The 26,366-nt window shown below is 40.7% G+C and overlaps 3 protein-coding genes across 4 annotated transcripts; 2 read left to right on the top strand and 1 right to left on the bottom strand.

Annotated features, from left to right (window-relative positions):
* The first annotated feature begins 2,002 nt into the window (after positions 1-2,002).
* rab34a (RAB34, member RAS oncogene family a) lies at positions 2,003-9,315 on the top strand. The gene is made up of 11 exons (XM_069668804.1): positions 2,003-2,245; positions 3,146-3,262; positions 3,343-3,434; positions 3,525-3,593; positions 4,982-5,083; positions 5,168-5,232; positions 5,398-5,449; positions 5,537-5,618; positions 6,885-6,975; positions 7,843-7,950; positions 8,031-9,315. Exons 2-11 carry the CDS (start codon positions 3,188-3,190, stop codon positions 8,096-8,098), a joined length of 804 nt encoding a protein of 267 aa, XP_069524905.1. The 5' UTR covers positions 2,003-2,245; positions 3,146-3,187; the 3' UTR covers positions 8,099-9,315.
* Positions 9,316-9,326: 11 nt separating this feature from the next.
* On the bottom strand, positions 9,327-13,254 carry LOC138597230 (adenine phosphoribosyltransferase). Of its 2 annotated transcripts, XM_069668801.1 has the most exons (5): positions 13,132-13,254; positions 12,892-12,985; positions 12,441-12,587; positions 10,489-10,584; positions 9,327-10,404 (listed from the first exon to the last, which is right to left on the bottom strand). In XM_069668801.1, the coding sequence occupies exons 1-5, from the start codon at positions 13,252-13,254 to the stop codon at positions 10,262-10,264; spliced, it is 603 nt and encodes a 200-aa protein (XP_069524902.1). In that variant the 3' UTR covers positions 9,327-10,261. The 2 variants fall into 2 exon arrangements, with proteins under 2 accessions (XP_069524902.1, XP_069524903.1); XM_069668802.1 differs by lacking the exon at positions 13,132-13,254 and having other exon boundaries at positions 12,807-13,112.
* Positions 13,255-18,153: 4,899 nt separating this feature from the next.
* proca1 (protein interacting with cyclin A1) lies at positions 18,154-21,956 on the top strand. The gene is made up of 4 exons (XM_069669002.1): positions 18,154-18,682; positions 18,778-18,910; positions 19,733-19,867; positions 19,981-21,956. The coding sequence occupies exons 1-4, from the start codon at positions 18,154-18,156 to the stop codon at positions 21,734-21,736; spliced, it is 2,553 nt and encodes an 850-aa protein (XP_069525103.1). The 3' UTR covers positions 21,737-21,956.
* The last annotated feature ends 4,410 nt before the right edge of the window (positions 21,957-26,366 follow it).

Genomic DNA, 26,366 nt, shown 5'->3' with positions numbered 1-26,366 from the left:
TGAGTGTACAAACAACTTGTGAGCTGGATTTTCCGACATCTGACTTTTAGTTAACACATCGACAGACTCAAATTTTAAAAGTAGTGCTTATAAAGTATGTCTCTTTCGTTGTCTCTATGATGCCACGTGGCTGAAGAGATAGTGAGCTGTGGCTGAACTGATACATAAATGTTGTCGAGGACCAATTTGTCTGGCAAAACAGAAGACAGGAGGATGATTTATGGTCCTCTGATGGTTCTCAAAGGCTTATTCAATCTTTTGGAAATCTGTTGGTATTGGACACAAGTAGGGCTGAAGCTGGTTCTTCCTGCCAATAGCAGTGTGATAATTTAGCTCATTTGGAAGTGAGCAGGCAGCAGCACAATCAGTACGAATAGTAAACAGCAATTATAGTAGGGTAGTGCCACAGTGTGTACCTTATTTGCTTGTTTGGAAAATAATAATACTCTTAAAGAAGATCCCTTTTCAAAGGAATGAATTACAACATTCAGGAAAAGATGTTTCCTCCTATTTCTTCAAAACAGAATTTTGTACGTAATGTCCTCAAATGTGCATTGTTTTTTATTTTTTTCAAATGGTAATACAAGTAAACACCATAGTGGATTTCCCAATCCTGACATACATTTTAAGTGCTAACAGTGTCATTTACCTAATGATCACTACATTTCATTTTCTGTCTCAGCAAACGCCAAGACAGTCCAAGCAGACATGGACGGAGTTTGAATTTATCTGATCTGTGTTTCAGTGCCTTTACGACAGTGCCTTTAAAAGAAAAACATCAACAAAGCATGGATAAAGATAACGTATGAAGAGGAGAGAGTAGATAAAGTGGAGGATATGTGTATGCTTTTGTGAAAGCCATGCTAAATATAGAGATTACAGTGAATTCTTTGACAAAGACCACAATTATGAATAATGTGTTAAACATTGACAACAGATTTTATTTGGAGCCACATTTTGTGGATGCTTGAATGATACCATGAATTAAAAGAGTATTTAGAATCACAGAGGTGTTGGTGTATACTTTTGTAATTTGTACGCTCTACTGATGAGGAAAGGTGTAGCCCATGCGTTTTTCTCTGTTTTACATTCATGTGAAATTCATTCCTGAGAGATGTCAGGTATAGCTAAAGTCAGCTATACGTATTTGTTCAATACGACCTTACTTCTTTTACCAAAGTAAAGGAGCTAAACACGTCCTCCACCACTGTCCATAAGAGACATGTTTGAGGGGTTTATCATCAAAAAGTCACAAGAGGCTTAGAGCACCCTCTACTGTCCACATATTGAATTGGTCTACCCCCTTAATTTCAAGAACAAGAAACGTGGTATTGTTTTTTATCAAACACTGTTATTCCCTCCAAGCACAGGCAGACACAAGTGGTTTTCTTGCTACAGGATTAAATGAAGCCTTCGCCTCCAAATCTACCGTGAAAACTACACAGTATAAATACGATGTTGGATAAACATAAATAATAAAATGCACAGCATGTGAATAACATTACCCAAAGCAAAATATAAACGAACAAAACAATTACCTTGTTGACTGCATAATACCAAAGGGAATAGTCTCTTCTGCGGTGCCCTGCATAAACTTTTTATGGAGCAGAGAAGTCCGTGCTTGCTGTTCCATGCAGGTGATGAGAGTCTTACTCACGCGAGAGCAGCCCAACGAGACTTGGAGTGTTACTTCTCAAAAGCTCCACTACTTATATTAACGAAATAATGTATTTGTAACATAATACCAAACTTAAATACCAACCCAAATAAATTCCCAGTTTTTACATTAATAAGGTAAACTATACTTATTGCCAAGTCATATTTACTGTACAAGGAATTTACCTCGGTGCATTGAGAAAATACAGAACAGAACAATTTACATTATAGAATATAAAGTAATCCTATAGAATATAAAGTAAACCAAAAAAGAATATATAGATAGATACTTTCCGGTAATTCCCCATTTCCTCCAGCAGGGGTCGGAGCAGAAAAAAAGGGGGAGGAAAGGAAAAAAAGGATCCAAGGATCTGAGTCAGCAGCGGGTCCAGACTAGACTGCTGCTCCCCCTCAACTTCCGTGGACCGACCCCAGCTCTCTTAACAACAAAATGAACACTTTAATACACAAATATGAGTTTGAATGATTTCTCATTACAATAAGAAGCATCCGCGAAAGGACAAACGAGCCGAAGACAGAGACGAGAGAAGAGGAAAAACTGAGCGGACCACCCTGTCTCGTTGTTGAGGTAACATTTTTAACGTAGTTGCAGTTCAAACATGCCGCTTTTTCACGTTTAAGTTACTAATGTATGTATTACTCTAATTTTGTATTCATTAACGTGTAGCTGTGCCGGTATAATACGATACTGTACCGGGTGTTTGAGTGGAACGTGGACTTCTTGTTGCCTGGTTACAGCTGTATGATGGGCCAAACTAAGTCCGGTAAATTAGACTTCTTCTTGTTTAGCCGGAGCTTTGATGAACAATAGGATTATAACAGATCGTCACAGTAAGTGGATCAGCTCTGATTGCGGTTTGGCTCTCTTTGTGGTCATGAAGCTACACATTGTATTTTGTCTCATTATTACAGAGCTGTTAAAATTAGGTCTCTGCCCGGATGTCTCTTAAGTTATAGGCAGCTTTAGTGACTGCGGTAGATGTGTGTGCATTTTGTGGGTACAGTCCATAGTCATTGGTACAGTCTTTGTTTAATACAGATTAAACAAATGTAAAAACTGGGACAAAGACAGCAACGTGAGATTATTTAACCCAAATGTAATAGGAACGAGTAAATTAAGTATGCATGTTATGGATTTTATGCATCTTTTTCTACAATATGTTATATATAAACTAGAAATGATCATAACAGGATCACATCTGACTCATGTATGCTGCTACCAGGATGTAGCCTACCAATATCTCTGTGATAGGTTATATCGGCCGACAATCTTTCGCTCTGGTTTATAACGTTCATTTGTTAAATGTATTATGTCAAATTGTTTCAAACTAAGATTTTAAATACCAAGTTGTGATAAATCTATCTTTCATAGTAACTCTTTATAAAAGTTTATTTGCAATGTCTGTCTTTAGATTCCTTAGGTTAAAATGTCAGATTGTTGATTCTCCCTCTCTCTCCCTGTCTCCAGCTCACCACGTCTCCCTCTGCTAAAATTTCACCTCCCAGCTTCATGTCCGTCCGAATTTCAGGCATGAGTGTCCTTCCTCCTGTTCGCAGGGACCGTGTCATTGCTCAGCTCCCTCAGGTAACGTCATGTACTTTTACTGCCCGATTGTCTACCTAAAACACTGTACACCTTCATACATTCTTCTTCTTCTCTTGTAGTGTTTCAGGAAAGAGGCAGCCCTGCACACTAAAAACGATTTCGACAATAAAGTGAAGACTGCCTGCCAGGAGCAGCGCACTGGCACTGTGGGGTGAGCACAGAATACAGACCACAGAAGACACTGGAGGTGATGCTTTTTGGCATTTTTATTCACTGGTTTCATCTCCTTTTATTTTCTCAGCAGATTCAAAATCTCCAAGGTCATTGTGGTGGGTGACCTTGCTGTGGGGAAAACCTGTTTGATTAATAGGTAAGCTCAAACACAGTCACTTAATGTGTGAAAGGGGGCCAGGTGCATTTCTGGAAAATAAATAACTTACACAAGAAAGAATGTGAACCTCCTACAAGGAAGCAAAATTCTGCTAATGTATTATTTTGTAATCCTGTGTTGTTTTTCCATAAGCCTTCTTACTAACAGACAAAGATGTAGGTCCCCCTGTAGGATCCTCTTGGATGCATGCAAAGAATCTGACACCTGGGCCTTGTGCTTTATTGGTTCCTGTCCTCACAACCTGTACCGTGGATTTTATTACGGCGGCCAATAGCAACTACTGTTTTAGATCTTTTTTGTTTTAGACTAGACTTTTTTTAGACTCTTAGATGCCGTTGGAACTATTTGTATTGTAAATTTTTACTCTGTCCCAAGCATAACTATTCAAACGCTGCTGGAAGTTCGAGCCCCTGTGCAATTGTGTGCGGCTTCTTAGCTTTAGCAATCCATTGAGCCTCCAAATAAGAAGTCCTGTGCTTTCTCTGAAGTCCACGTTCACCATGTGTGTTTTGTGGTGGGTGTATTCCTTGCTCTTTCAATGGAAAAAAATTATTTGTTTTGTCCTTATTCCATGTGCTTTGTTGTCAGATGTCGCTTTAGCTTGGCTGGCTTCATAGCTTCGTTCACTAGCACCTGAAGACACATTTTGGTCTCTCGTCACTGTTCTCAATAAAATCAAACTCTATATACCTATCTTCATATTTTCTCAATTTAGCTAGTTTGGACTTTGCATCACTCGGCGATGTGGACTGATTCAAATATTTCTTCATGCTCACCAGCTAGCTAGCTGGCTAATAAGCCAAGCTAAGAAGAAGCAGGAATGGGTCGTTGCGACCTGAATGAATTGAGTGATTCATGACAGATTGACGTGATATGTCACAATCATATCAGTTTCTATTGGTCCAAAGCAAACGTGGCTGGGAGTAATGGGCACAATTTGCTTGTGTCATTGGCGCAAAGGGTCCTCATCTGTAGACATGCAGTGTAAGAGATACACAGTTCTCACAGGATAACATAATACAAATGTGATGATTTTACCAAACATGAGGATCAGCTGTAGGTTAAACTACCTTAAAGTATATAAATTAGTTACCATTAGCTGAACATCTAAAACAGTCAAATGCAACTGGCACATATTTGCATTAGTGATCTGTGTGTTAATCTGAAAGCATCATATATGATAGTTTTACACTGACAGAAGGAGTACTTTTACTTTTTATACCTAAAATAAATTGTGCTGATAATACTTTGACCAGAGTAAGTTTTTGAAATGTTTACCTTTTACTTAAATTAGTTATTTTTCGGATGTAAAGATAGTGTGTTCTTCTTTAACCTGGACTTCTTAAAGATATGTTTTTATGTTTCAGGTTTTGTAAAGATGCCTTTGATAAGAACTACAAGGCGACAATTGGCGTTGACTTTGAAATGGAGCGTTTTGAAGTGCTCGGTGTTCCCTTCAGCCTGCAGCTGTAAGTCTTTGTAATTTAATTTGAAACAGTAAATAACCATAGTCTGTCTGTTGTGATGCTTATTAGTCTCTCTTTATGTTACAGCTGGGACACTGCAGGCCAAGAGAGGTTCAAGTGTATCGCTTCTACGTACTACAGAGGAGCCCAGGGTGAGAGAGTTGTATGTTTTTAGGGCAGAAGCTTAAAACAAATGAACAACTCCCCGTTGCATGTACACATTATAAAACACAGAATGAAATGTCCGGGAGAAAAGACGCTAACATGCTATAAGTCTTGAAACATTTAAATTCATGTGATATTTTCTTTTATTCCAGTCGTGATCATCGTCTTCGATGTTAATGATGTTGCCTCTTTGGGTCATGTGAGGTAAACTTACTCATACTGAGCAGAGCGTTGCACGCGTACAGTTTGTCTACAAGCTGGAGGACTTAAACTGTCTGTGTCTGTCTGCAGGCAGTGGCTCGAAGACGCGTTGAAAGAGAACGACCCCACTGCCGTTCAGCTGTTCCTCGTTGGCACAAAGAAAGACCTGAGTGTAAGTCCGGTAAACTGTTTAAAGTGAACATGCCTGTGAACATTTCTGTGTCTTTTACTGGAGTCAAATGTCCGCTGTTTGGATTGGTGCCAGCAGCTCACAAAGCGTTTGTGTCCCGGCTCACAGCGCAGGAATGTAGTTTCTACATCATTAACCACATTGAGGTTCAAATGATAAAAAGACATTTCTAAGACATGACAAAGTGCAAGAAGTAAATTGTTCACTGGGGTCACTGATTCAACAAAAAGGAAGCAGCATATTTTCCTCAGTTTTTAAGGGGCGGTTAGTAGGAATAAGTCCATGCTGTGGAGAAAATAACTTCACATACTCTTTGAAATGAAGTATGTGTGGTTTAAAAATATTGTTGTGATTCTGATTTTTTTTGCACTGGCTTTCGTTTTTTCCCCCCAAAAAAGATTCCTGTAACAAGTCATTTACAATTTTAGGTTTTCTTATATAACATTTTATCGTAGTGGAACAAAAATATTCCAGTACTTTCTCACTTCTGAAAAAAGGGAAACCTTGTTTTGTAGCTTAAAGGGCCAGTTCGCCGATTTTCAACCTCAGTCCGATCATGCTATTATGGGGAGCTAATGCCATTATGGTAGGAAAAGATGCAATTTGCCTTTGGAGGACGCTATCCGCTTCTCCAATGGGCCCTGGAAAACCTCCATCAGACTACATAAAACGCGTCATCTGGCAGAGTCCAGGGAGCTTGCTAAACTACACTTCCTCAATCTAGGACACTCGCCTCTGATGTCATGTCTCAATCATAATCGTCAGGTTTGAAATGTAGACTGCAGACCTGAAGATTTTTTAGACGATTCACCGGTATATTCTTGTCGTATTTCAGATTCTGTATCGCTCTGAGCCATTTCCTGCAGTGAAGCGGTAGTATTTCACTCCAGCGTCTCTTGCTGGGCCGTTCCTTTCAGAGGGAGGGGCGCAATGCATGCTGGGTGTTGTAGGAATGTAGAAACCACGAGCTGTTTGTACAGCTTTCTCCTCAGCTATGGGAGCAATTTCAAATATTATTGCTTCTATCGATTACAGAGAACACCAGCTTTGACTGACAGTGGCTTTTTTGAGGGGCCAATTGCTCCTTTAATGACCAACCGAAAATAAATTGTATATTATTTTGATAATTGATTAATTGGAATATGAATATGAAAAATATCCCCCAAAAAACTTTATATCTTGTTTTTTAACTTGTGTTTACCTCCAATTCATTGTGTCTAACTTGGCTGCCTCTGCTTTCATCGACAGTCTCCTGCTCAGTATTCTCAGATTGAACAAGACGCCCTCAAAATTGCCCAAGAGATCACAGCAGAGTATTGGGCTGTGTCGTCGCTGACAGGTGAGTGGTTTCATTTTAATAATTAAAAAAAAGACAGCTGCCATTAACTTTGTACTGAGAGAATTCGTCCATGCCCCAGATTTGTTTCATTCCTCACTTTTTTATAGATTTACTATAAAATATGATAGAATAGTTTTATCAAAATAGTTACATGGAAACCTTTTCCACACACCATTGTTTTTTGTCAACAACAGTCAGTTTTGCGAAACAATAAATGTGGATCATTTATTTTCTTAGCTAAGAGCTGCTTTTGTTTTCTTCTGCATATTTAAGAACTTTAGAAACGTTAAGTGCACTGTGATATGCACAGTTTTAACGTGTAAAGAAACTCCCAATTGTTTAACCCTCTGAGTCAGAGCTTCTCTTGTGCTTAAAAATGTCTTTTATTGAAAATGAAAGTAACAAGCTTGTGTCCATATAAATGTTGGAGAAGAGGTAAGCTAGAAGTCGACTTCCCTGGAGATGCAGTCACAGAGCTAAACAGTCAGTTGTTGGATGGAAGCTAAAGATAACTTTGTTCACAATCTGCAATTACTTTTAATGAAGCAAATATTTGTTGTTGTGTTTGTTACCTTTTTTTCTTAATTGCTTTTGCACCTTTTTTAAACTAAAGATACTTAACAGCTCATATCTCCGTACACACTATAATTGACCTTCAAAGGCTATAACTCATCCAAAATGTCGAATTCATGTGTCAAAATGTGGATCTTTTGTCGATGAATGAGTCATTTCCAGCACAGAGAGACTTTTCTGTGACATGGCTGTATTCACCATTGCAGTGGGTAACTTTTTTAGCATGAGTTCCAGCCCCCCTCCCCACCTCATTCATTTTCATACAGTCCCTAACCGACCTCTTCCATGCTGCAGGGGAAAACGTGAAAGAGTTCTTCTTTCGAGTTGCATCGTTGGCCTTCGAGACCAATGTTCTCGCCGAGTTAGAGAAAAGTGGATCGAGGCAAATCGGGGACATTGTCAGTGAGTATCCAACAATGTCTCTGTAATCATGAATCATTTTGCACAAAGTTTTTAAGAGTTAACTGTTTATTTGTTCTCAGGAATCAGCAGCACCTCCAACAATGTGCACACTGCATCGAAGAAGAAACAGCCGAACTGCTGTCAGTAAGGATGGGAGCAGGAGTTTAGATTTTTCCTCAGTGGAAAAAGACTGTGGCTGCACTCCAGCTCATGGGAGGGATTTCTGTGGTCAAAGCAGGAGGAGGGATGCTGGACTTTAACTTCCTCACATGTTTGGGTTCAGTTTTTTCTGGACCAGAGAGTTTTCTCTCTGTGGGATGTGGATTCTTGTGGTGTTGCTCAGTTTAACTCGTCTGGAGTTACAGGGTGACGCAGCAATTACACAAACGATGAGTGTTCTGGTACTGCAGAGATGCCAAAGAATGACGTGCTTATACTTAGGGCTTGAATTAAATATTCTTTCTTGCTGCTGTAGTTTGTTTCAAAGTCTAGATCTTTTTTTTCACAATAATACTTTGTTATACTTTTATGTTTTTATCGGTACTTGGTCTCATCTCTTGGTATTGTAGATCGGAGGTTCCAACTCATTCGTAAGAAGTAAAAGTGTGGAGTAAATGACAAGAAAAAAAGGGAACATATGAGGAGAGTCAGAAAGATTAAACACATTTTTTTGCAGCAGGAATGTATCTCAGCTGCACGGTGGTGCGATGGTTAGCGCTGTTCGCCTCACAGCTAGAAGCTTCCTGTTTGGTTCAGACGAAGTGGGCCTTTCTGTGTGGAGTTTGCATGTTCTCCCCATCCATGCGTGGGTTCCCTCCGGGTACTCCGGCTTCCTCCCACAGTCCAAAGACAGGCTCGTTATGTTAACTGGTGACTCTAAATTGCCTGCAGGTGTGAGTGTGAGCGTGAAAGGTTCTCTGTCTCTACGTGTCAGCCCTGTGATCGACTTGCGATCAGTCCAGGTGTACCTCGCCTCCCGCCTTATAACAGCCTCCCGCCTCCCTGTGACCCTGAACTTGATAAGAAGTGTAGAAAATTGATGGATGAATGGAATATATATCTTTGGAACTTTATTTTCTATCTATAGTTTATACTTCATAGGTACTTTGTGCTTTTTGTTTACAATCACATGAATGACTGAATTAGAATTACTTTTATATCAAAAGCTGAAAGTGTGTTTTTTTGATCATTTATTTCCTTTAAAATGTCTCATGAAACATTTTAAAAATGAATTAAAATATTTAAAGGGAAAAATTCAGTATTCCAACTTACATTTATGTCAGAGGAGTTTTTCAAGAATAAAACCTGTAACATGAAAGAGCTGAGTAGCATGTGTATCATGGTTTGTAACTGAGCTAAGGGTACTTAACTATGCGATTCTTTTCCTCAAAAATGTTTTGTCCCAATTTAGCAAATATATCTCCTGTACTGCAGACATTTATTAACATGAGAATCTTCGAGATTATTTACAGTATTCAACATTAAAAAAAATCCAGTGTTTGAATAAAGCTCTGGCTCTGTAAGTGAAAAACAAAAAGGATGGCTGCACAACATGATTCCTGCCAATTAGCAACAGGTAGCATTCATCCATAGCACTTTAACTTCTGCCTGCCTGGATTCTCTTGCGTTTCAATTTTCTAACCCATGAGGACGGAGAAACATGTTCATAACACCACCTAGCTAACTTACCCTCGGGCAGCAGGCGATATTGCTTGTTCTAAGTAAGTTGCTCGAGTGTTCCTGGGTTATGTGCATCCATTAATTTTGGGAGTGGAAGCTGACGGGAGCTTTTCATGCATACCCCACCTTTAAAGGTTTCATAAACATGTAGAAGCCAATGCCTCACGTCTTCCTGTTAAAGATTAATACTGATAAACATTCCTGACAAGTGTATCAGTGTGAAATGTAACTTTTGATTCCAGCCATATCCCAGAAAATTAACACTCAGGGACGTTTCAACACTCTTGTTTGCATTTGGGACAAATTTAAAATTACAAAGTGCTTAAATTTCAAAGGCATGTTGTTGGATTTAAGCGTGCAGTATTGGCAAAAAAATAAAAAATGTATCATTTGCATAAAGATGTGTGCTACAGTTTGATATAAAAGATGTTTATAGAAATTGCTAACAATGTCACAGTTTGTCTTGATAGAATACAACATGTCTATCCAGATAAAACCCATGTTGCGTTAACAGGCCCAACACTGCCAGATCCTTGCAGCACGACATGTGCATGAGCTCAAGTGCAAACATGGGACCCATCTTAGCCTCCACAGTCTTTTCTTCTTTATAGGAGAAATCTTGTTTCCTGATTCAGCTTTTGAACTTTTTGAAGGAATCGAGAGCCTTCTGGTCGATCTGGCTCTGAAGCTCGTCAGGGATGCAGTGAGAGAATTTGTAGTTTTCTTTGATCCACTTTCCTCCTTCCGTGTTCTCGATGGCCACAGCTGCAACGCCTGCAGGTAACAGAGTGTGAGACTGACATAAAAATGATTAGGATCATTAGATTTTGGCATTTTAACTCGAGCATCTTGACAGACCTACAACGGTGGCTCCAAACTTCTCCACCAGCTGGATCGCAGCCTTCATTGTGCCTCCAGTCTCTATCCACTGGTCCACTAACAGCACCCTCATACCTGCAGGGAGGAGACACATGTCACCTTCTAATATCCAATGAAGCTCTTTTTGAATCCACCTAATTTAAAGCTCCTGTGAGGAACTTTCAGTTTCTGTTGATTTTGGCACCCCCTGTGGACAAAGCCGTACTGTTTCTTTCTTTGCTGATTCTGTCCTGTACATGCTTAAAGTGAAGATTTTCATTTAAATAAATGTCTGTTAAGTCACTATCTATCAGGGAATGAGGTAACACAATGAGTGATTGAGCCTATGGCCCACTGATGAAAAGCTTTACATTTGCAGTATTACAGACTGGGTGTCTGTGGTGACTTTCACGGAAAAAATCACAAGCGGTGCCCAGTTAGTGACGCGTTTTCCAGCAGCCAGCAGTGGTTGGTCTGCCAGAGAGGGTAGGCGCAGCTAAGTGGCTGCTTTTCCGCCCTCTGCAAGTGTTGCGAGTAAACAGTAATCTACTATGGCTGAACAAACAAAGAAAAGATGGATGACTACAGATACAACTTCAAAAATAAGTGAAAATTCAAAGAAAAAGAAACAAATTGGACGCTCAGATGAAGGCAAACAGTCTAAAAAGGAAAGCGAATGTCAGCCAGGAAAATCAAAAGTTACAGCCGTGACAAAGGAAGCCAACCGTAGACGTCTGGTTATCTGGTGTTTTTTTAACAAAAATCTCATCCTGCTTTCTTTAACAGTCATATGCATCACTCACTTTAAATTTGTGCCCTGGAAAATGTAAACAATGGCAGCGTGCAGTTATTAATCACATGATCACAAGAAAACAAAAGGTTGTCTCCTCCCGTTACTCATAATTCTTTTGAAAGATCAGGAGTGCCATACCAGCATGCATAAATAGCATCTTAACAATTTATCAAGCTGAAAGTGTCGTATCGTAGACCTATAATTGATCAATGCATAAGACTGTACTTTAATCCTCCTTGTCATTCAGGGAGAAGACTAGTTATGAATCTCCTGGCAGTCATGACAGGGATCTTAACGGCTGAAATCAGGTGTGATCAAATGAGCATATACGCTCATTTTTATGTTTTCTTATGAAAGAAGCCTTTTAAAGTATCTTTGTCAATGGACAGGACAAAGGAGATCTTTGCTGTTTTTAAGATGATTAAATGAGAATCTTTGTAATATCTGAAATGATAACAAAGAACTACTGGATCACACTAGAGGGCGCTGTGGTGCAGGACATAACAATTCGAGGAAACCTGTGGTCTAACCTGTGAGTCTTATTTTGTGCTCACTTAAAACATCCCTTTAAGTGAAGACTTTTGAGGCTAAATAATAATCTAAACCAGTGGTTCCCAACCTGTTGTCCTTGGAGCCCCCCCCCCCGCTTGTATCTAAGAAAGGCTGAGCCCCCCGAGCCCGCACACACGTACACCAAAACAAATGTGCATGTAGGCATTTCTGCATGCATGTGCTGTATGAATGTATGTCAAAAAAATATGTGTGTGCATACATGTGTGTAAGTACGGATGAATAATAATGATATTTAATAGTTCTTCAGACTTGATAAAACCTGATTTATTTAACGTGCAGAACTGATCTTGAAAATCTCAGTGTAGACAAAGCCCGGCGCACCCCCAGCAACCTTTGGCGCCCCCAGGTTGGGAACCACTGATCCAAGCGATCAATAGCTTCTTGCATGCAGATTATACATCTCAAACACTCAGCATGTACATACATGTTGATATCTATCTTGCTATCAACACTCACAAAGACAACATAACATTAGAACTCAAGTTTGATCTTTAGCTCTCACGGCCCCCGAGGTGCCCAAACAATAACAGCTGTGTGAACATTCATCTTCTCATGAGAAATACGTAGAAAGCAAAGGAATATTAACCTGGTCTCAGCACATCCATTCTCACTTCCATGGTCTTTTCTCTGCCCGTGTAATCAGTGTAGTTTTGGTTTTCGGTGGCTACACACAAGTGTCCTGCTTTGCGGACAGCCAGAAAACCTTTTTCAAGAGTGGTGGCGACAGACGCCCCTGAAATAATAACAACAACACAATGAAAAATGCAAAGTATCAGAAACACTCACACACACTGAATGATATCTTGGACATGATCACTTCCTCGATGACAGAGCAGCTTTATACATTCACAAACAGCAGGGTTAGAGGACCTGAAACATCTAAATTTAGTATCTTAGCCATCTTAGCCAGAGGGGTTAGGTTTCCTGACCCATGCATTGGCAGAGTAGCTACCTCTTAAAGTACGATTGGTGTTAGACACCAAGTGTGCTTTTTCTTTTCCTATTTCTATCCTCGTCAAAACGAATCCTTTTCGTACCCAGAATGAATCCCATTGCATCTATCCCGGCAACCAGGTCAATGGTGTCGTTGAGAAATGGACTGATAAGGTCTTTGACACAGTCTGCAAGAGCCTGGATCAAGTGCAAGACAATAAATGCAAAAAATAATACAAACAAAGCTTGTGTTTGTCTGCAGTTATTCATGGAGTAGAAACAATACAGTAGAAAAAGAATGAAAAGCTTAACAAACTTCTACGTAAACTATTTTCCCATCAAACCTTGGAGTTGCAATAGAGTCTGGACGGGTCCAGCCAGGCGAATGTTGCTCCTTTTGTGTTTGGCGCGATCAGAGAAAGGTACCATCCTTTCTGCCTCTCTGCAGGAAGGTCCAACACGTCCATTTGCAAAACACTTGACTGCGTTGTTAGAGGGAGAAACTGTGGGGAATGGACTGGACTGTGAATGAGCGGGAGACACCCATATCAGGTTCAAGCAGGCTCATGGCTGGGTGGGAGGGGGCTGTGAATGATTACATTGCATTGAATCAGATGTTTTTAATTGAAATGAGAAGTTGGAAGATTACAAATAATCTGGTTTCAAATAAAAGAGTAATCTCATTAAGATAAGATAATCCTTTATTACATGTAAGAATAATCTGAAATAATGTAACTACAACATACATTCAAATGTGTTCAACTGAATTAAACTGGTGTTACAAAGTAACATCACATTACATAAATGATATGATCAAGCATTACGTCAGATGCAAAATGTAATCAGATTACTTGTAATCAGATTACTTTTAAAAAGGCATCAGATAACTTGTAACTAGATGACTTAATAAAATGTAATCAGATTACTTCATATATACTTATTGGATAACTTTTGATCAGAGTACTTTAAAAAAAAAAAATGTAATTGGATTACTAGTCATCAGAATACTTCTGCAAATGTAATCAGATTACTTGAAATTAGATGACTTAATAAAATGTAATCAGATTACTTGTAATCAGATTACTTTTAAAAAGGCATCGGATAACTTGTAATGAGATGACTTCATAAAATGTAATCAGATTACTTGTAATCAGATTACTTTGAAATAGGCACCAGATAACTTGTAATGAGATGACTTCATAAAATGTAATCAGATTACTTGTAATCAGATTACTTTTAAATAGGCATCAGATAACTTGTAATTAGATGACTACGTAAAAAGTAATCAGATACTTGTAATTAGATGACTTCATAAAATGTAATCAGATTACTTCATACATAATTTTTGGATAACTTTTGATCAGAGTACTTTTAAAAAAAATCTAATCTGATTACTAGTCATCAGAATACTTCTGCAAATTACTTGAAATCACATGACTTTGAAACATGTTTTTTAGTAACATTTCAAGGAGGTCGTAAGGTCATCTGATTCAATGTGATATAAAATCATTGGAACATTCAACTCTGCACGCCACGCTCAAGGAGGAAACCCAACTACCCGGTACCTGTAGAGACCCGTGCTGTCAAACATGGTTAGATAAAGTTTTAAATCTTTGATCAAATAGGTCTGTTTGGATTTCTGTCAACAAACAGGTGGTGAAACGTTAATCTTCAAGGTGCTCAGGTGAACACGGTTCAGCACTGTAGTCAGTCGATAACTATTCAACATCAACACTGGTCAGGAGAAACACAAACCCTATAAAAATGTTCATGTCCCCCGCTGCACCTCTCAGGCTGTTGTTTTAAATGCTGAACAGAACTGTGTCCTTAAGCATCTGTCTTGAGGATCGGTGTCTAAACAAGCTCGGGTTGCAATCATAATCAAACCCTCTTACTGTACACACAGCATATCCTCCAGTTCACAGACTGGAATGTAATTACATTTATTGAATAAACTGAAGTTTCATCCAAGTTTTACGCAACAGAATTCAAGCTGAGTGTTCACCTCTCTGCCAACAGACACTGAACTTTCCCACAGCTTTCTTTTGTGAATGTACCAAATGAACTCCAGCGATGTAACACTGGAGTTCTTACCTAAACTTTCACATATTTTTTGTATACTTACTGACAACAAATCTGAACAGATATTACACATATCTGACTGACTGAGATTGTATAAGGCACTAATGATTTGAACACTTTTGACATATCTTACAAAATAATGGTTAAACCAGCAATAACTCATTTAAAGCCAGTTTTTTAGGGGGGCTATAAGAGTTGCTCATTTGCACATCCAGTTGTTGTTAGCAACATTATACACAATTCTGAGTCATGTCTGCAAGCTCAGTTGCACTTCACTGCTGGTTCAAGCAACCCCTTGACTCTGCATTGTGTGTCAAATGATGACTGTGTAAAATGATGACTGGCAAAGCAATACAGCTGCTGACCGAGTATATCTACTCCAGCTGAGAGAGGGCGCCCTCGAGCCAATGACTCCAAACAAGCACATGGATATCTCATCATGAAGTGGACTTCGAGCAATATAAACTCTGTTACATCTACCTGTTGAATCTAAGTTCTTAATTCAGTTTCCTGTTCTCTATTTGTGCTGCTAAGTGTTCCACTATGTTCTCCAGGTAGCTGCTAACCTTGTGTGTCTGCAAGTTAGTTGGCTTTTTTCAATGAAAAATGTTTGTACAACAAACCAAATAGAAAGCTTTATCATTGGTGGGATATTTGCTGTGATCACCAGAAACAAAACAACGTGTCATTATATTTTTTTTGTGGTAAAAATCTGACACAAATTATCAGTTTATTTGTTTATAAACTAATCGCATTACTCGTACTTAGAGTCAAACACTGACCTCTCAACTCCTCCAGGGGGCGCTGTTTAGCAGCTGGCCTGCCTGTGGAAGAGAGTGAATGAAAGGAGCCATACCCAGAGGGGTATTTAATCAAGTGTCACCTTTCTGTTTCACTGTGCGTGTGTTAGCTGACTCCAAAGCTTTCCTGTGGTCAGCAGGATTATTTCCCCCCATGTCAGCCCCTCCTGCAGTGACCACTTTAATTCATGAGAAACTCCCCCCCTTCAAGACTTGGTCGAATGTTGCCTCTGGTGATTTTACATCATTTCTCTCCGCCTTCCAACAATCCGATTTCAGTGCCTTGAGTAGGCTGGATCTCCGCCTCTAGAGCTCCCTGTAAGACCAACCATGTGACTAAACACTGGGCTGATTAGAAACCCAACCTGACGAGAGGTTTTTTCTTTTCTTCCTGAAAAGTCACAGCTGAACTGATGCAGAGGACTGTTGGCTGTGCATCTTTTTTCCTAACTCACATAAAATGAGCTCTCAGATCTACAAAGCAATCAAACTTCCCTCACTGTCCTGATATGAAGTGCAGCAATGCATCGTTTCTGTTATTGTTGTGTCGTGCAGGAGTCCAGTGGAAGTGTCCACGAGACATCACAAACATATGAGTCAGATCCATCACTGCAAACAAAACTACAAAGATCCACAAATAAAGGATGTTCTGTATTGAGCTCTGAGTTTTCCGTAAGGCTATAGGGGAGACCGGGGATGATAGTAACACTTTTTGTTTGAGCGAGTGTAACTCGGTGGTTCTTTGTGCTAGAGATCTCAAATTTTGACATGTGGTACCCATATGTGTCTGCTATAAATGACATCTGGACTTCTACTACACCATCACAGATTATGCAAATGAATGTCAAATACAAAGAGGTATGTTGTTACAACCTACCCCAGTACCGGGGTGAGTTGTGACACTACTTGAGGATGGATGTAACTATTAAATTATTATGCTTAAAAAAGATCCACACTAATAAATGTATGGAAGCACATTAATGAATAATAAAGAAGGAACCATAAACTTGTAAGACTAAAAGTATAAGTTAAGTGTTACAACCATCCCCGGTCTCCCCTACATACTGTGACATTGTTAAATATGCTTCATACATATGGCCCTACACAAAAAGACATATACGTACATTAATAAAACATTTTACACCTTAATGTCCACAACAATATTTATATATTAAATTTAAATAAGACCTTGCCCTCTTTTCAGTGCTTTTAAACCAGAGTGAACAAGCTTCAACACACCAACCTTTCAGATTTCTGATGATCGGCACATTTTTCATCAAGACATTCAAAGCACTCATTACAAAACAAACGCAAAACTAATGGGAGACATTTCACATTTCCTTAACATTAGCTGTATTAATATACTTGCTTTCAGCTGTTCAACTAAAGGTATTAGCACTATTAGCACAGAAGCACTACATATAACTACCACATACATATAACTGTATGCTCGTCCCTAATTCATCTGCATGATAGAGATGAGACTGGCTGACAAGGGTTTGTTTTATGGCACATATGAGACTTTATAGACAGAAACAATGGCGTTACGGTTAAGAAGTCCAATAAACAAATCAAAGGTTTTAGTGAACAGAAAAAAGGATGTGACGGTGGGTTTAAAACGCAACATGAAGAGGCAGTTTGAAGAAGTAATTTTTGCTCTACTTCGGCTGAGAGGCGCTCCATGAAAGCTGCTCGGGATCGTGAATGAGCAGCGTTTTCTCTCAATCAGTCCACACTTCAGTCAGTGAGGTTTGCGTGTGACAGCCCCAACCTTTCTCCACATTCCACAATGAAAGAGTTGTGTCCCTACATTGTGATTTAGGTCATCACCAATTCACTGGCTGTTTTGTGGCATTTGAAAGATGTCCAATCTCCTGGGTTGGCACAATCACCCCATGCCTGTTACCATGGAAAGCGGGGCGAGCAAGAACCTCCTCCATGCGTGTTCCCAAAGTAAATCTCCGCTTTCTGGAGGGCTGAGCTGAGCTGAGCTGAGGGGGTTGGGAGGTAACTTTAGTTCATCTCTCTCGCAGTGAAAGGTGCTGGAGTATCATGCTCTACACACCCACATGTTCACCCTCTCCTCTCCGTTTGCACGTTGTGATTCGGTGAGACAATACTGTATATTGGTGCGTAATACAATGTAAAATTAACTGCATTCAAATGTTCTGGGTCAGAACACCCTACTTATTGGCTACCAGATCAATTAACCCAGTTTGCGTTGGTTCTGTAGCCTATTGACACGCTGAGAGAAATCTTTGCAGTGCATGCTTTCTGATTGTGTGATGGACAAAGATACTCTATCCAGCCTGGAAATCTACAGAGGTTAATTCGGCTAACTCCTCCCAGCTTTGCCTTTTATCGTATTAATAATCACACCACTTGCGCGTCGCCTTAAAAGTGGGAGGGCTGCTCGAGAGCGCCGGAAAACCGCGAGGAGCTGTCTCCGTTACGCGTGGTGCTGAAAGTGCCACTCGCCGCATCATGTGGTCGGTCTTCTTTGTCTTTCTGTCATATCTGGACAGAAACTTCGTCAGGGGCGACTTCCTGAGCCGCGCTTTGGACGCAGAGAAGGAGAGCAAGGAAATGTTCTCCATGCTCAACGGCACCTTTTGCGCAAAAATGTCAACCGTGAGGGAGAATTTCCTCTATCAGGTGTCAGACGGAGCTGAGGCGGTCCGCTCGTTCGTCAGCCCCGCAGGGAAGCTTGTGAACTGCTCGGTCATAGTGAACCAGATGCAGGTGAAGTCGTTCATGCATGAGTGCAGGTTGGGACTGAAAGAGCAGAGAGCCGGGCGGCAAATGGAGACGCGTTTTACGCGCATGGAGGAAGCCAAAATGATGTGCCGGGAGTTTAAAGAGAGGTCGGAGCGCAGCGGCAGATTGGACAAAGGTGAAAGCGATGACTCTGCGCTGCAGGACAAGGTTTTAAAAAGATCCAAGAGAGGCTTTACTTATCCGGGGACCCTTTGGTGTGGAGCTGGAAACATGGCTGATCATTACGACCAGCTGGGTAAGTTACATGATTTCGGTATTTTAAGCTGATTAAGTTGATCATGTGTGCGTTTTGTGAGTGTGTGCCAAAAATCAGTCGTCTTCTCGTTGCAGGAGAGTTTGCAGAGACAGACAGCTGCTGCCGCGTCCATGACCACTGCCCGCATGTCATCCACGCCTTCTCCTCAAAATATGGACACACTAATTTCAAGTGGCACTCAGTCTGTCACTGTGACTGTGATAATGCGTGAGTAAAACACACATTGATGAAGTCTCAGAGGCAGTCTTACCTCTAACTTCAGTGCAATAGTTATGGTCATTCAAAGCATTTAAATGTTCAACCACCTGAAATCATGGAAAAGCAACTGCATACAGAATGAGGAGTTAGAAATTGTGTTGTAGAAATCGTTACAGCTTGATTGATTGATATTTATTTTCATGAATATGTTATCCTATGAAAAAGCCTTTTAAAGAAGACTTAGGAGATTTTTTGAGGCCCAAAAAATGCTTTGAACTAAAGATATTATGTTTTTAAAAAGTCCTTATTTTCATGAACCCAAAAAATATACCATATCGCATTGACCATCAATTTTAGGAGCTAAAAAGCAAATATTTACATGTTAATTTTTATAAATACATTTATTTAACGCTTTACGTGTTAGAATAAATTCAGGGAATTCAACATGTCACAGCAAGCTGAAGCTTTAAAGTCAGTCAAGTGGACGGTCAAATTTTATTACAAGATCTTTGTCTTCCAGTGAGAGGCAGTCATGAGATCTCCTTTAGAGATCTAACTGTAAATTCAATGGCTGTTGTTAGATTAACCAGCTTCTATGGAAAGATTGTTAAGAGACACATGTGTGTCTAAGGCTGTTGATCATAAGCTCTATAGATACAAAATAATATCTTTACCTACTACCTAAAAGTTGAGTTCATTGGTTAAGTGCAAACTGAATTTGGAACACAACAGCAGCTAGGTGGATACCTTGCCAACGCATCGTAAGGATCTTCCCATGCCCTGAAAGAGCGACTACATTTCAGACTGAATGTTTGCTCTCTCTGTCTGCAGGTTGAAAGATTGTCTGAGGAAGGTCAACGACACGTCTTCCAGGGTCGTTGGTCAGGCGTTCTTCAATGTCATTGGTGTACCGTGCTTTGAGTTTGGCTTTGAAGAGCAGTGTGCAGAGCGCCACTGGTATGGCATGTGAGTATCAGTGGACTCTCGTGTTAAACTCATAAGCAGATTTGCAACATATTTAGCTGCATTACTTTCTGAAACCACCACACACAACCTCCTTTTCGTTTGCTTTCTCATAGGTGTAAACGATACCAGAAGTTTCCCATCGCCGTGCTGAAAGAGGCAGTCCCGTATGACTTTGGCGGTATTGCCGTCATCGATAAGTTGACGGTGGCTCCTCCTGTCAGGAAAGAGTCCAAGAAAAGCCCAGAAGACGAGAAACCTGAGAGCACAACACAATCCACGATGTCGGGCCCTGAAGAGCCTTCACTCACAAATGTCGTCACTGCTGCTGAGGACTTCATCAAAGTCCTTGCTACCGTCTCCACCTCTCAAAGCTCTGCTGCCGACTCCGATAAAGCAGAGGCGCAAAGCTCGGAGAAGAAGAAGAGGAAGAACACGGGGAAGAAGAAGAAAACCAAAAAGCAGAAAGGAAAAGGAAAAGGGAGGATGAGGAAGCGGAAACCAGAGACTGGTGGTAAAAGAGAGGAAGGAGCTGCAGTTTCCACCTCTGGCAACAAAGAAAAAGACGCCATTGCTCTCAGTAACTTCATCAGTGAGTCACACAAACACGACCAGTCGAGTAGAAACACAAACAGAGCCAGAGACGGTGAATATGAGCTCGGAGAAAAAGAAGAGCCCTCCAATGAAGTCATGAAAGATGAACCAGCGTTAGATAAGGAGCCTGTGTCCGTTACGACACCTACAACAGTGCAGAAGAAACCAGCTAAGTCACACGCTGAAGCGCAGGCCGAGTCCACAGAACAAATCGCTCCCTCAACAAGCACGACAACTGTTGTTCCACAGAGAGCAAAAACCAGCAGGTTAAGAAAGGAAAGGCGGAAAAAGGGCAGGAAAAATTCCCTTCCTCCTTCTGAGGAAGTTGTAACTAACACAACAGACAACTTAAGAGCCACCTCTGTCCTCACAATCATTACCATAGCCCCGACAGCACGGCCCGAGCAACAAAGCTTTGAGAGCGACACTGAAAAGCGACCTGTCTTCAGCACTGCCAGGATGCCCATTGTAATCCCCAAAGTCAAAAGGAACAGGTCAAAGGAGAGGGGAGACAGAGAGGGGTGGAAAAAAAGAAGGAAAGACAGCTCGGCTTCTCCCATTGAGGCCATCGCCCATGAAAATTCCTCAACGGACAATCTGAATGTAATCCCTCTCACTGGGGCTCCCACAGCACCACCGCTGCCCACGACAGAGCAGCAGGTTTCACACAGGCTGAGCATTTATGGAGGGAAGATGAGCGCCCACGTTACGGCTCTGAACTCCTCCTTTAGGGTTTTGAAACGGAAAAAGTCAAAAGGGAGAGGACATAGAAGCAGAAGGAGGAAAACTGTTTTGCCCCTCTCGAGTGAAAACCCACTTTTTCACAACAGCTCTGAAAATTTGCTTCCTTTTCTTCCAGCTCCGGAGACGAGCAATGCACTTAGCATCCCTGCAACCACTGCTGCAATTAGCAGGCCCAAAGAGGTAACAGAAACTCGCTATGAATGGAGGCTTTTTACTACTACAGTGGCCCCTTCTATCATTACGAAATCAAACAGGAAGACATTCAGACAGAAGAGAAAGCCAAAAAAGAAAGCCTCGCCCGCTTCTCTCAGCGACGGAGGGTCTGTCACTAAACAAACTGAAAAAACACCAATGACATTTGCGACCACGCCATCCAGTGCCACCTCTATCAATCTGCAGAGCTCTGAAACGCCCTCCAAGACCACCTCAGCCACTCCTATAATGAGTCCACTTCAGTTATCTATTGAGAAAGCCAAAGCACAATTCATCAGGAAGAAGAGAAGGAAAGCAGCGCTGTCTGTTAGACAACAATGAGCCATGTGGTGCAAGCACAGGATAGGCTAAAACTTAGCTGGCTAGGCTAGCTCCTGTTGATCACTTGATGTATGATGAGTTGAATACTTTATCAGAATATTTACAGTAGTCTTTTAAGGTTCAGCGTTTAAATCACAAAATGGGCAGAAATCATATTTATACCTGATGATCATGTTTTGTAAAACTGTGTGCTGCATGTCTAAAATAAAAGTTGCAAATGATTGTGAATGTACCTGATAGTGCCTCTGTTTAAATATTAAGTATCATTCTTATTATTTTAAAAAAAGTTTTAGATAAAATATGCATCTTAGTTGTCTTGTTGAGAGAACCACAAGAAGACACCACTTTCATACCTGCACGCTAAATATGAAGCTAACAGCAGCTGCTGCTAGCTTAACAGCAACATGACGTTTTTTGCACTTTATTTTTCACACATATTAAAACACATTTAATCTGATATGTTAATTAGTGAGTTTAAAAGATTGTGCTAGGTGGATTTTGGTCATTTTGGACAAAGCCTGGCTAGCTATTTTCCCCCGTTTCCAGTTAGCTAAACTAAGCTAACTGCTGCTAGCACTAGCTTAAGATTGACTGTTTAAACATAAGAGTGACGGAAGTAGTTTAATCTAACGCTCTGCAGAGAAAGTGAACACGTTTATTTCCCACAATATCCAAACTTATAATTTTTTGTAATGTCTGAAATTACATATGAAGATGAAACATGACGAGCTTGCTAACAAGCTAGCTTAGGTAGATAGAACTTTGAATGATCTGTTTTAAATCACTGTGCGTGCACGTTTCCTTGCTATCTCAGCCGGAAATTATTAATCAGGTGGGGAATCTAAAATTCAGAGGCCTAATGCTGCTTAACCTGATTTGAATTTTTTGTGAACCGTTCTAAACACACATGCACAGAAACTATGCCAAGAAAATTCTGCAAGTTAATGCATAGGTGCTCTTTTGTTCGAGGTAGACTTGGGGCTTTGGCTGCACCCCTGTGTGGTTTAAGGCAGGGTCACATTCTCCACAGATTAGGTGCTCACTTTGCACATTACTTTCACCTTTGACCCGCGAGAGTTGGGTTGTAACACCCAGCGCAGAGGCTGAAATCCTCTAGATCAGCTGATCGTCACATGCTTGCGTAAGAGGAGTTTATCTGGACGAGTTTGAAAGAGCGCGGATGTCCGAGTTAGATCTCCACACCACATCTGGCACATGTAAAATGCACTTTGCCATGTTGGGGAAAGATGTTCAGACATACTGCGGAGCATCAGATGATCTCGTGCAGAGCAGGCAAACAATGGGAGCTGTGTAACAATGAAGACTTTCATGCTGTAGCTCAAGTTTTTTGGAAGACACCCAAGCATTCAAAGGAGCTTGGAATTCGGACACGATCATAAGCTGAAATGGCAGAGCGACTAACACAGTTGGATATGTGATAAAACCATTTTCTCACAGGGAGGGGAGAGAATGTGGAAGGAATTTTCCATTACATCTGCAACTTTCTGAACTCAAGTTTAGTTTCATGTCTATGCTGATATTCATGTCTTAGCTTTTAAGCACAAAGTCAGAATCTGGATTGAAACTTGGGATTTTAAAACTCAAATGAACATGACGCTCTATAAAAATACCCAGAATATTATTACACATACGTTAAAATTAAACAAAAGGTGTGCAAGTTTGAGGCTTAACCCACTGCAGACAGTCCATCCAAATCAGAAATAGGCTATGCGAAGGTAATCTACTTGCAGAGGTCAACACACACATACAGTATAAATATATACGAACACACAGGCTAGTGACCACTGTTATGTTTTCACAGTGCCATTTGAAATAAGGTGTGGAAAACTTCTGTTCAGATGATGAAGTTAAAAGAAGGATGTGAATTTGGAATATATCCTCAGCCGGGTGAACTCTTACTTTTAAATATACATTAAAAGCAGTTATGTATCCGCAATACAGACTCTGGAAGCCCGATGAAGGTGATGACGGTTGATGAAGGAGTAGCTTGGATTCATAATGTGAGAGCACTTGTGCATATATAAAAACATGACATGAAATAATTTCACCTCTACTGTAAATGTTGGCTATGTCTCAAACCTCTGTGATAGCTGCAGCGGACGCCTCCTCCCCAGCTTTAGGGTTGTGGTCCGGGCCCGGTTTCTGCGGATGCTTTAAAACATATAAGAGGTTGTGAAAGGAGGCAGGCTCTGGTCAAGCAGAGAATCACACGCACACAAAGGGATACACAATCCATAGTATGTGCGTTAATGAGAGGACATCACGGTCTATGGCATCCTATTAGGAGAAGAATCCAATATCCCATTATTTTCACCATCACATGAGTAAATCTATTGATTGGAAGAAACTAACCTGTAGCGGTTGAATTGGCTGCTGTGGCACTGATGGATGTTGTGCTTCTGCTTTTGTTTCTGGAGTAAGAAGCTCATCGAAGAAAGACAATCATGGTTCTCCTGCTCCTGTGGGTTGTGTAACACAGTGTTTCTATTCTGTTTACCTGCTCATTATGTCTGTGTAAAAAAATGTGAAAAAATGTATGTGACATTTTGTTTCTGACAGGTGACGATGGCAAAGACTAACCCCGTTCAACTGACCCACATTTTCTGTTTGGGTGCGAGGAGGTTTGTCCAGTGAGTACAGGCAAATAAGAGCCAAATGCTTTGCCAGCAATTCAAATGTAGGCCTTGTGTAATGTCATTTACATCATAAAGACAGTGGGTGGCAGTTGGCAGTCCCCGGCTGACCTTGGCTCTCCTCTGGACTGGAAACTGAGCAGCTCTCTGCAGGCCGAGCCGCAGAACGAGATAAAGGTTTCTCTTTCACGGGGACCACCTCCATGCTCCGATACTCACGGGAAACAGCTGGAGATATGAAGAGAAAAGTATTTTAGGGTTAAATAAATGACCTCTACAGGCTGAACGCTGAAGTTGCAGGTGGAAGTTCATATTTAATAGCAAGGGTGCACAGCCTTGCAAAGGGCTCTGCAATGTTGTACTGACAGGCACAGAATCATCCCATCAAGGTCCTTCGAACACTTACATTGTAAGACACTGATAAGGGCTGTGTTTGCAGTACAGCTGCAAAAGAGAGATGGACATTTTAAAAACCTGTGAATATATATATATGTTATGCCTAAAACTTTGAGGGCATTTGTGTCATGTAGGATAATATCAGAAGGCTGTTAGCTGTGTGTGGGTGATTTCATTTCAACATTTGACCAAAGGACAAAATAAGAACATCGCTTAAAACACAGAGGTCTCATTAATATGTCATATAATGGGATATAAAGCTGGGGAACATAGAGCACCCACACACTCTACTTTAGCGCAAAGACTGGAAACAGCTAGCCTTTGTCCTTAATGAACAAAATCCACTTAGCACCATTTCTTAAGCTCTCTAATTGACACGTTAGATCCTGTTTGTTTATGTGTAATAATCTAAGTTTCAAAAAAATGTCATGTTGTGGTTTACAGCTAAAGGCTGCTTGGGAATATCGAACCCTGGGAACACAGGAACGTTAAACCATAGATACTGTAACGTTTGCTGGTACTGGCATGTTTTGAACCCAAAAGCACGACAATGAGACCTTTTCAGACAAGGTCAAAACCAGGAGATCAGTGACACAGGCAAACAAATCCACAATCAGGCAAGAAGGGTCAAAACAGGCAGATTAGGTCATACTAACTAGGACATAATGGCGAGCTTTGCAGTAACACACCAGACAATCTGGCAGGGACTAAGTGAAAGTGGCCTGGTTTAAAGACTGAGTGACTGAGCTGCAGGTGAGGAGATGGATCAGGTGAGGGGAAAGAGCTGATTTGACAGGAGGACCTGAAACGACAGGAGGGTTAAGGTGCTTTTCAACCAAAAGTAAACTTCTCTTTAAGGACCTAAAAGGTTCCTGTGGCCCATTGTTGCCTGCGTTTCCACAGTGGCCTAAAATCCCGGGAAGATTATGCAAATGAGGCCAATAAAGCATGGAAAAAAGTAACTGCACTACACCACCAGTCCAGTAGGTGGTGGTAAGAAGAAGATGAAGGCCATACAACAAAGATGACGCCACATAACACAACGTACCGGCCGGTATCATCACTTGTGCGACACTGCAGCTAGCCTGTTAGCAAGGAGGAGATTCAACTCTGCTTTTGATTGTGCTTTATTGCATTGCAAATGGATTCACTGAGCGTGAAAGCTGTGTGTGACAGATACGCCTTAGATACAACTGCTAACAATGTTTCGCTAACACAATGGCAATGTTAACACATTTTCGTTTCTTAGGCAACATGGTTACCATCTTCAGAATCTTAGTTTAGCGTGTTAGCATGCTAAAAGTGGCTGATTAGCACTTAGCACAAAGTACAGCTGAGTCTGATGGGATTGTTTTTGGAGTTATCTGGTTATAAAAGAAAGTATGAGACAAAATAAAATGTTGACCTGATGGTACAGCTTAAAAATAATCATATAAAATGTTGCTGTGTTGTAACTGCAGAAGTGGTTCTAACTGGAAATGTTTATGTAGAAACGAGAGATACTTACTGATACTTCCTCACATTGCCTTTCATCTTAAAACTTTAGACTGCTTCTCCCTGCTGTCGACGCATAATAACAG

The sequence above is a fragment of the Semicossyphus pulcher genome, unplaced genomic scaffold, assembly GCF_022749685.1.
Source record: "Semicossyphus pulcher isolate SPU_LCO1_2020_fin unplaced genomic scaffold, fSemPul1.0.p SCAF_19, whole genome shotgun sequence".
NCBI lineage: Eukaryota > Metazoa > Chordata > Actinopteri > Labriformes > Labridae > Semicossyphus > Semicossyphus pulcher.
Note: the sequence above shows the minus strand (reverse complement) of the source record. Positions and strands in the feature narration are given on the sequence as shown.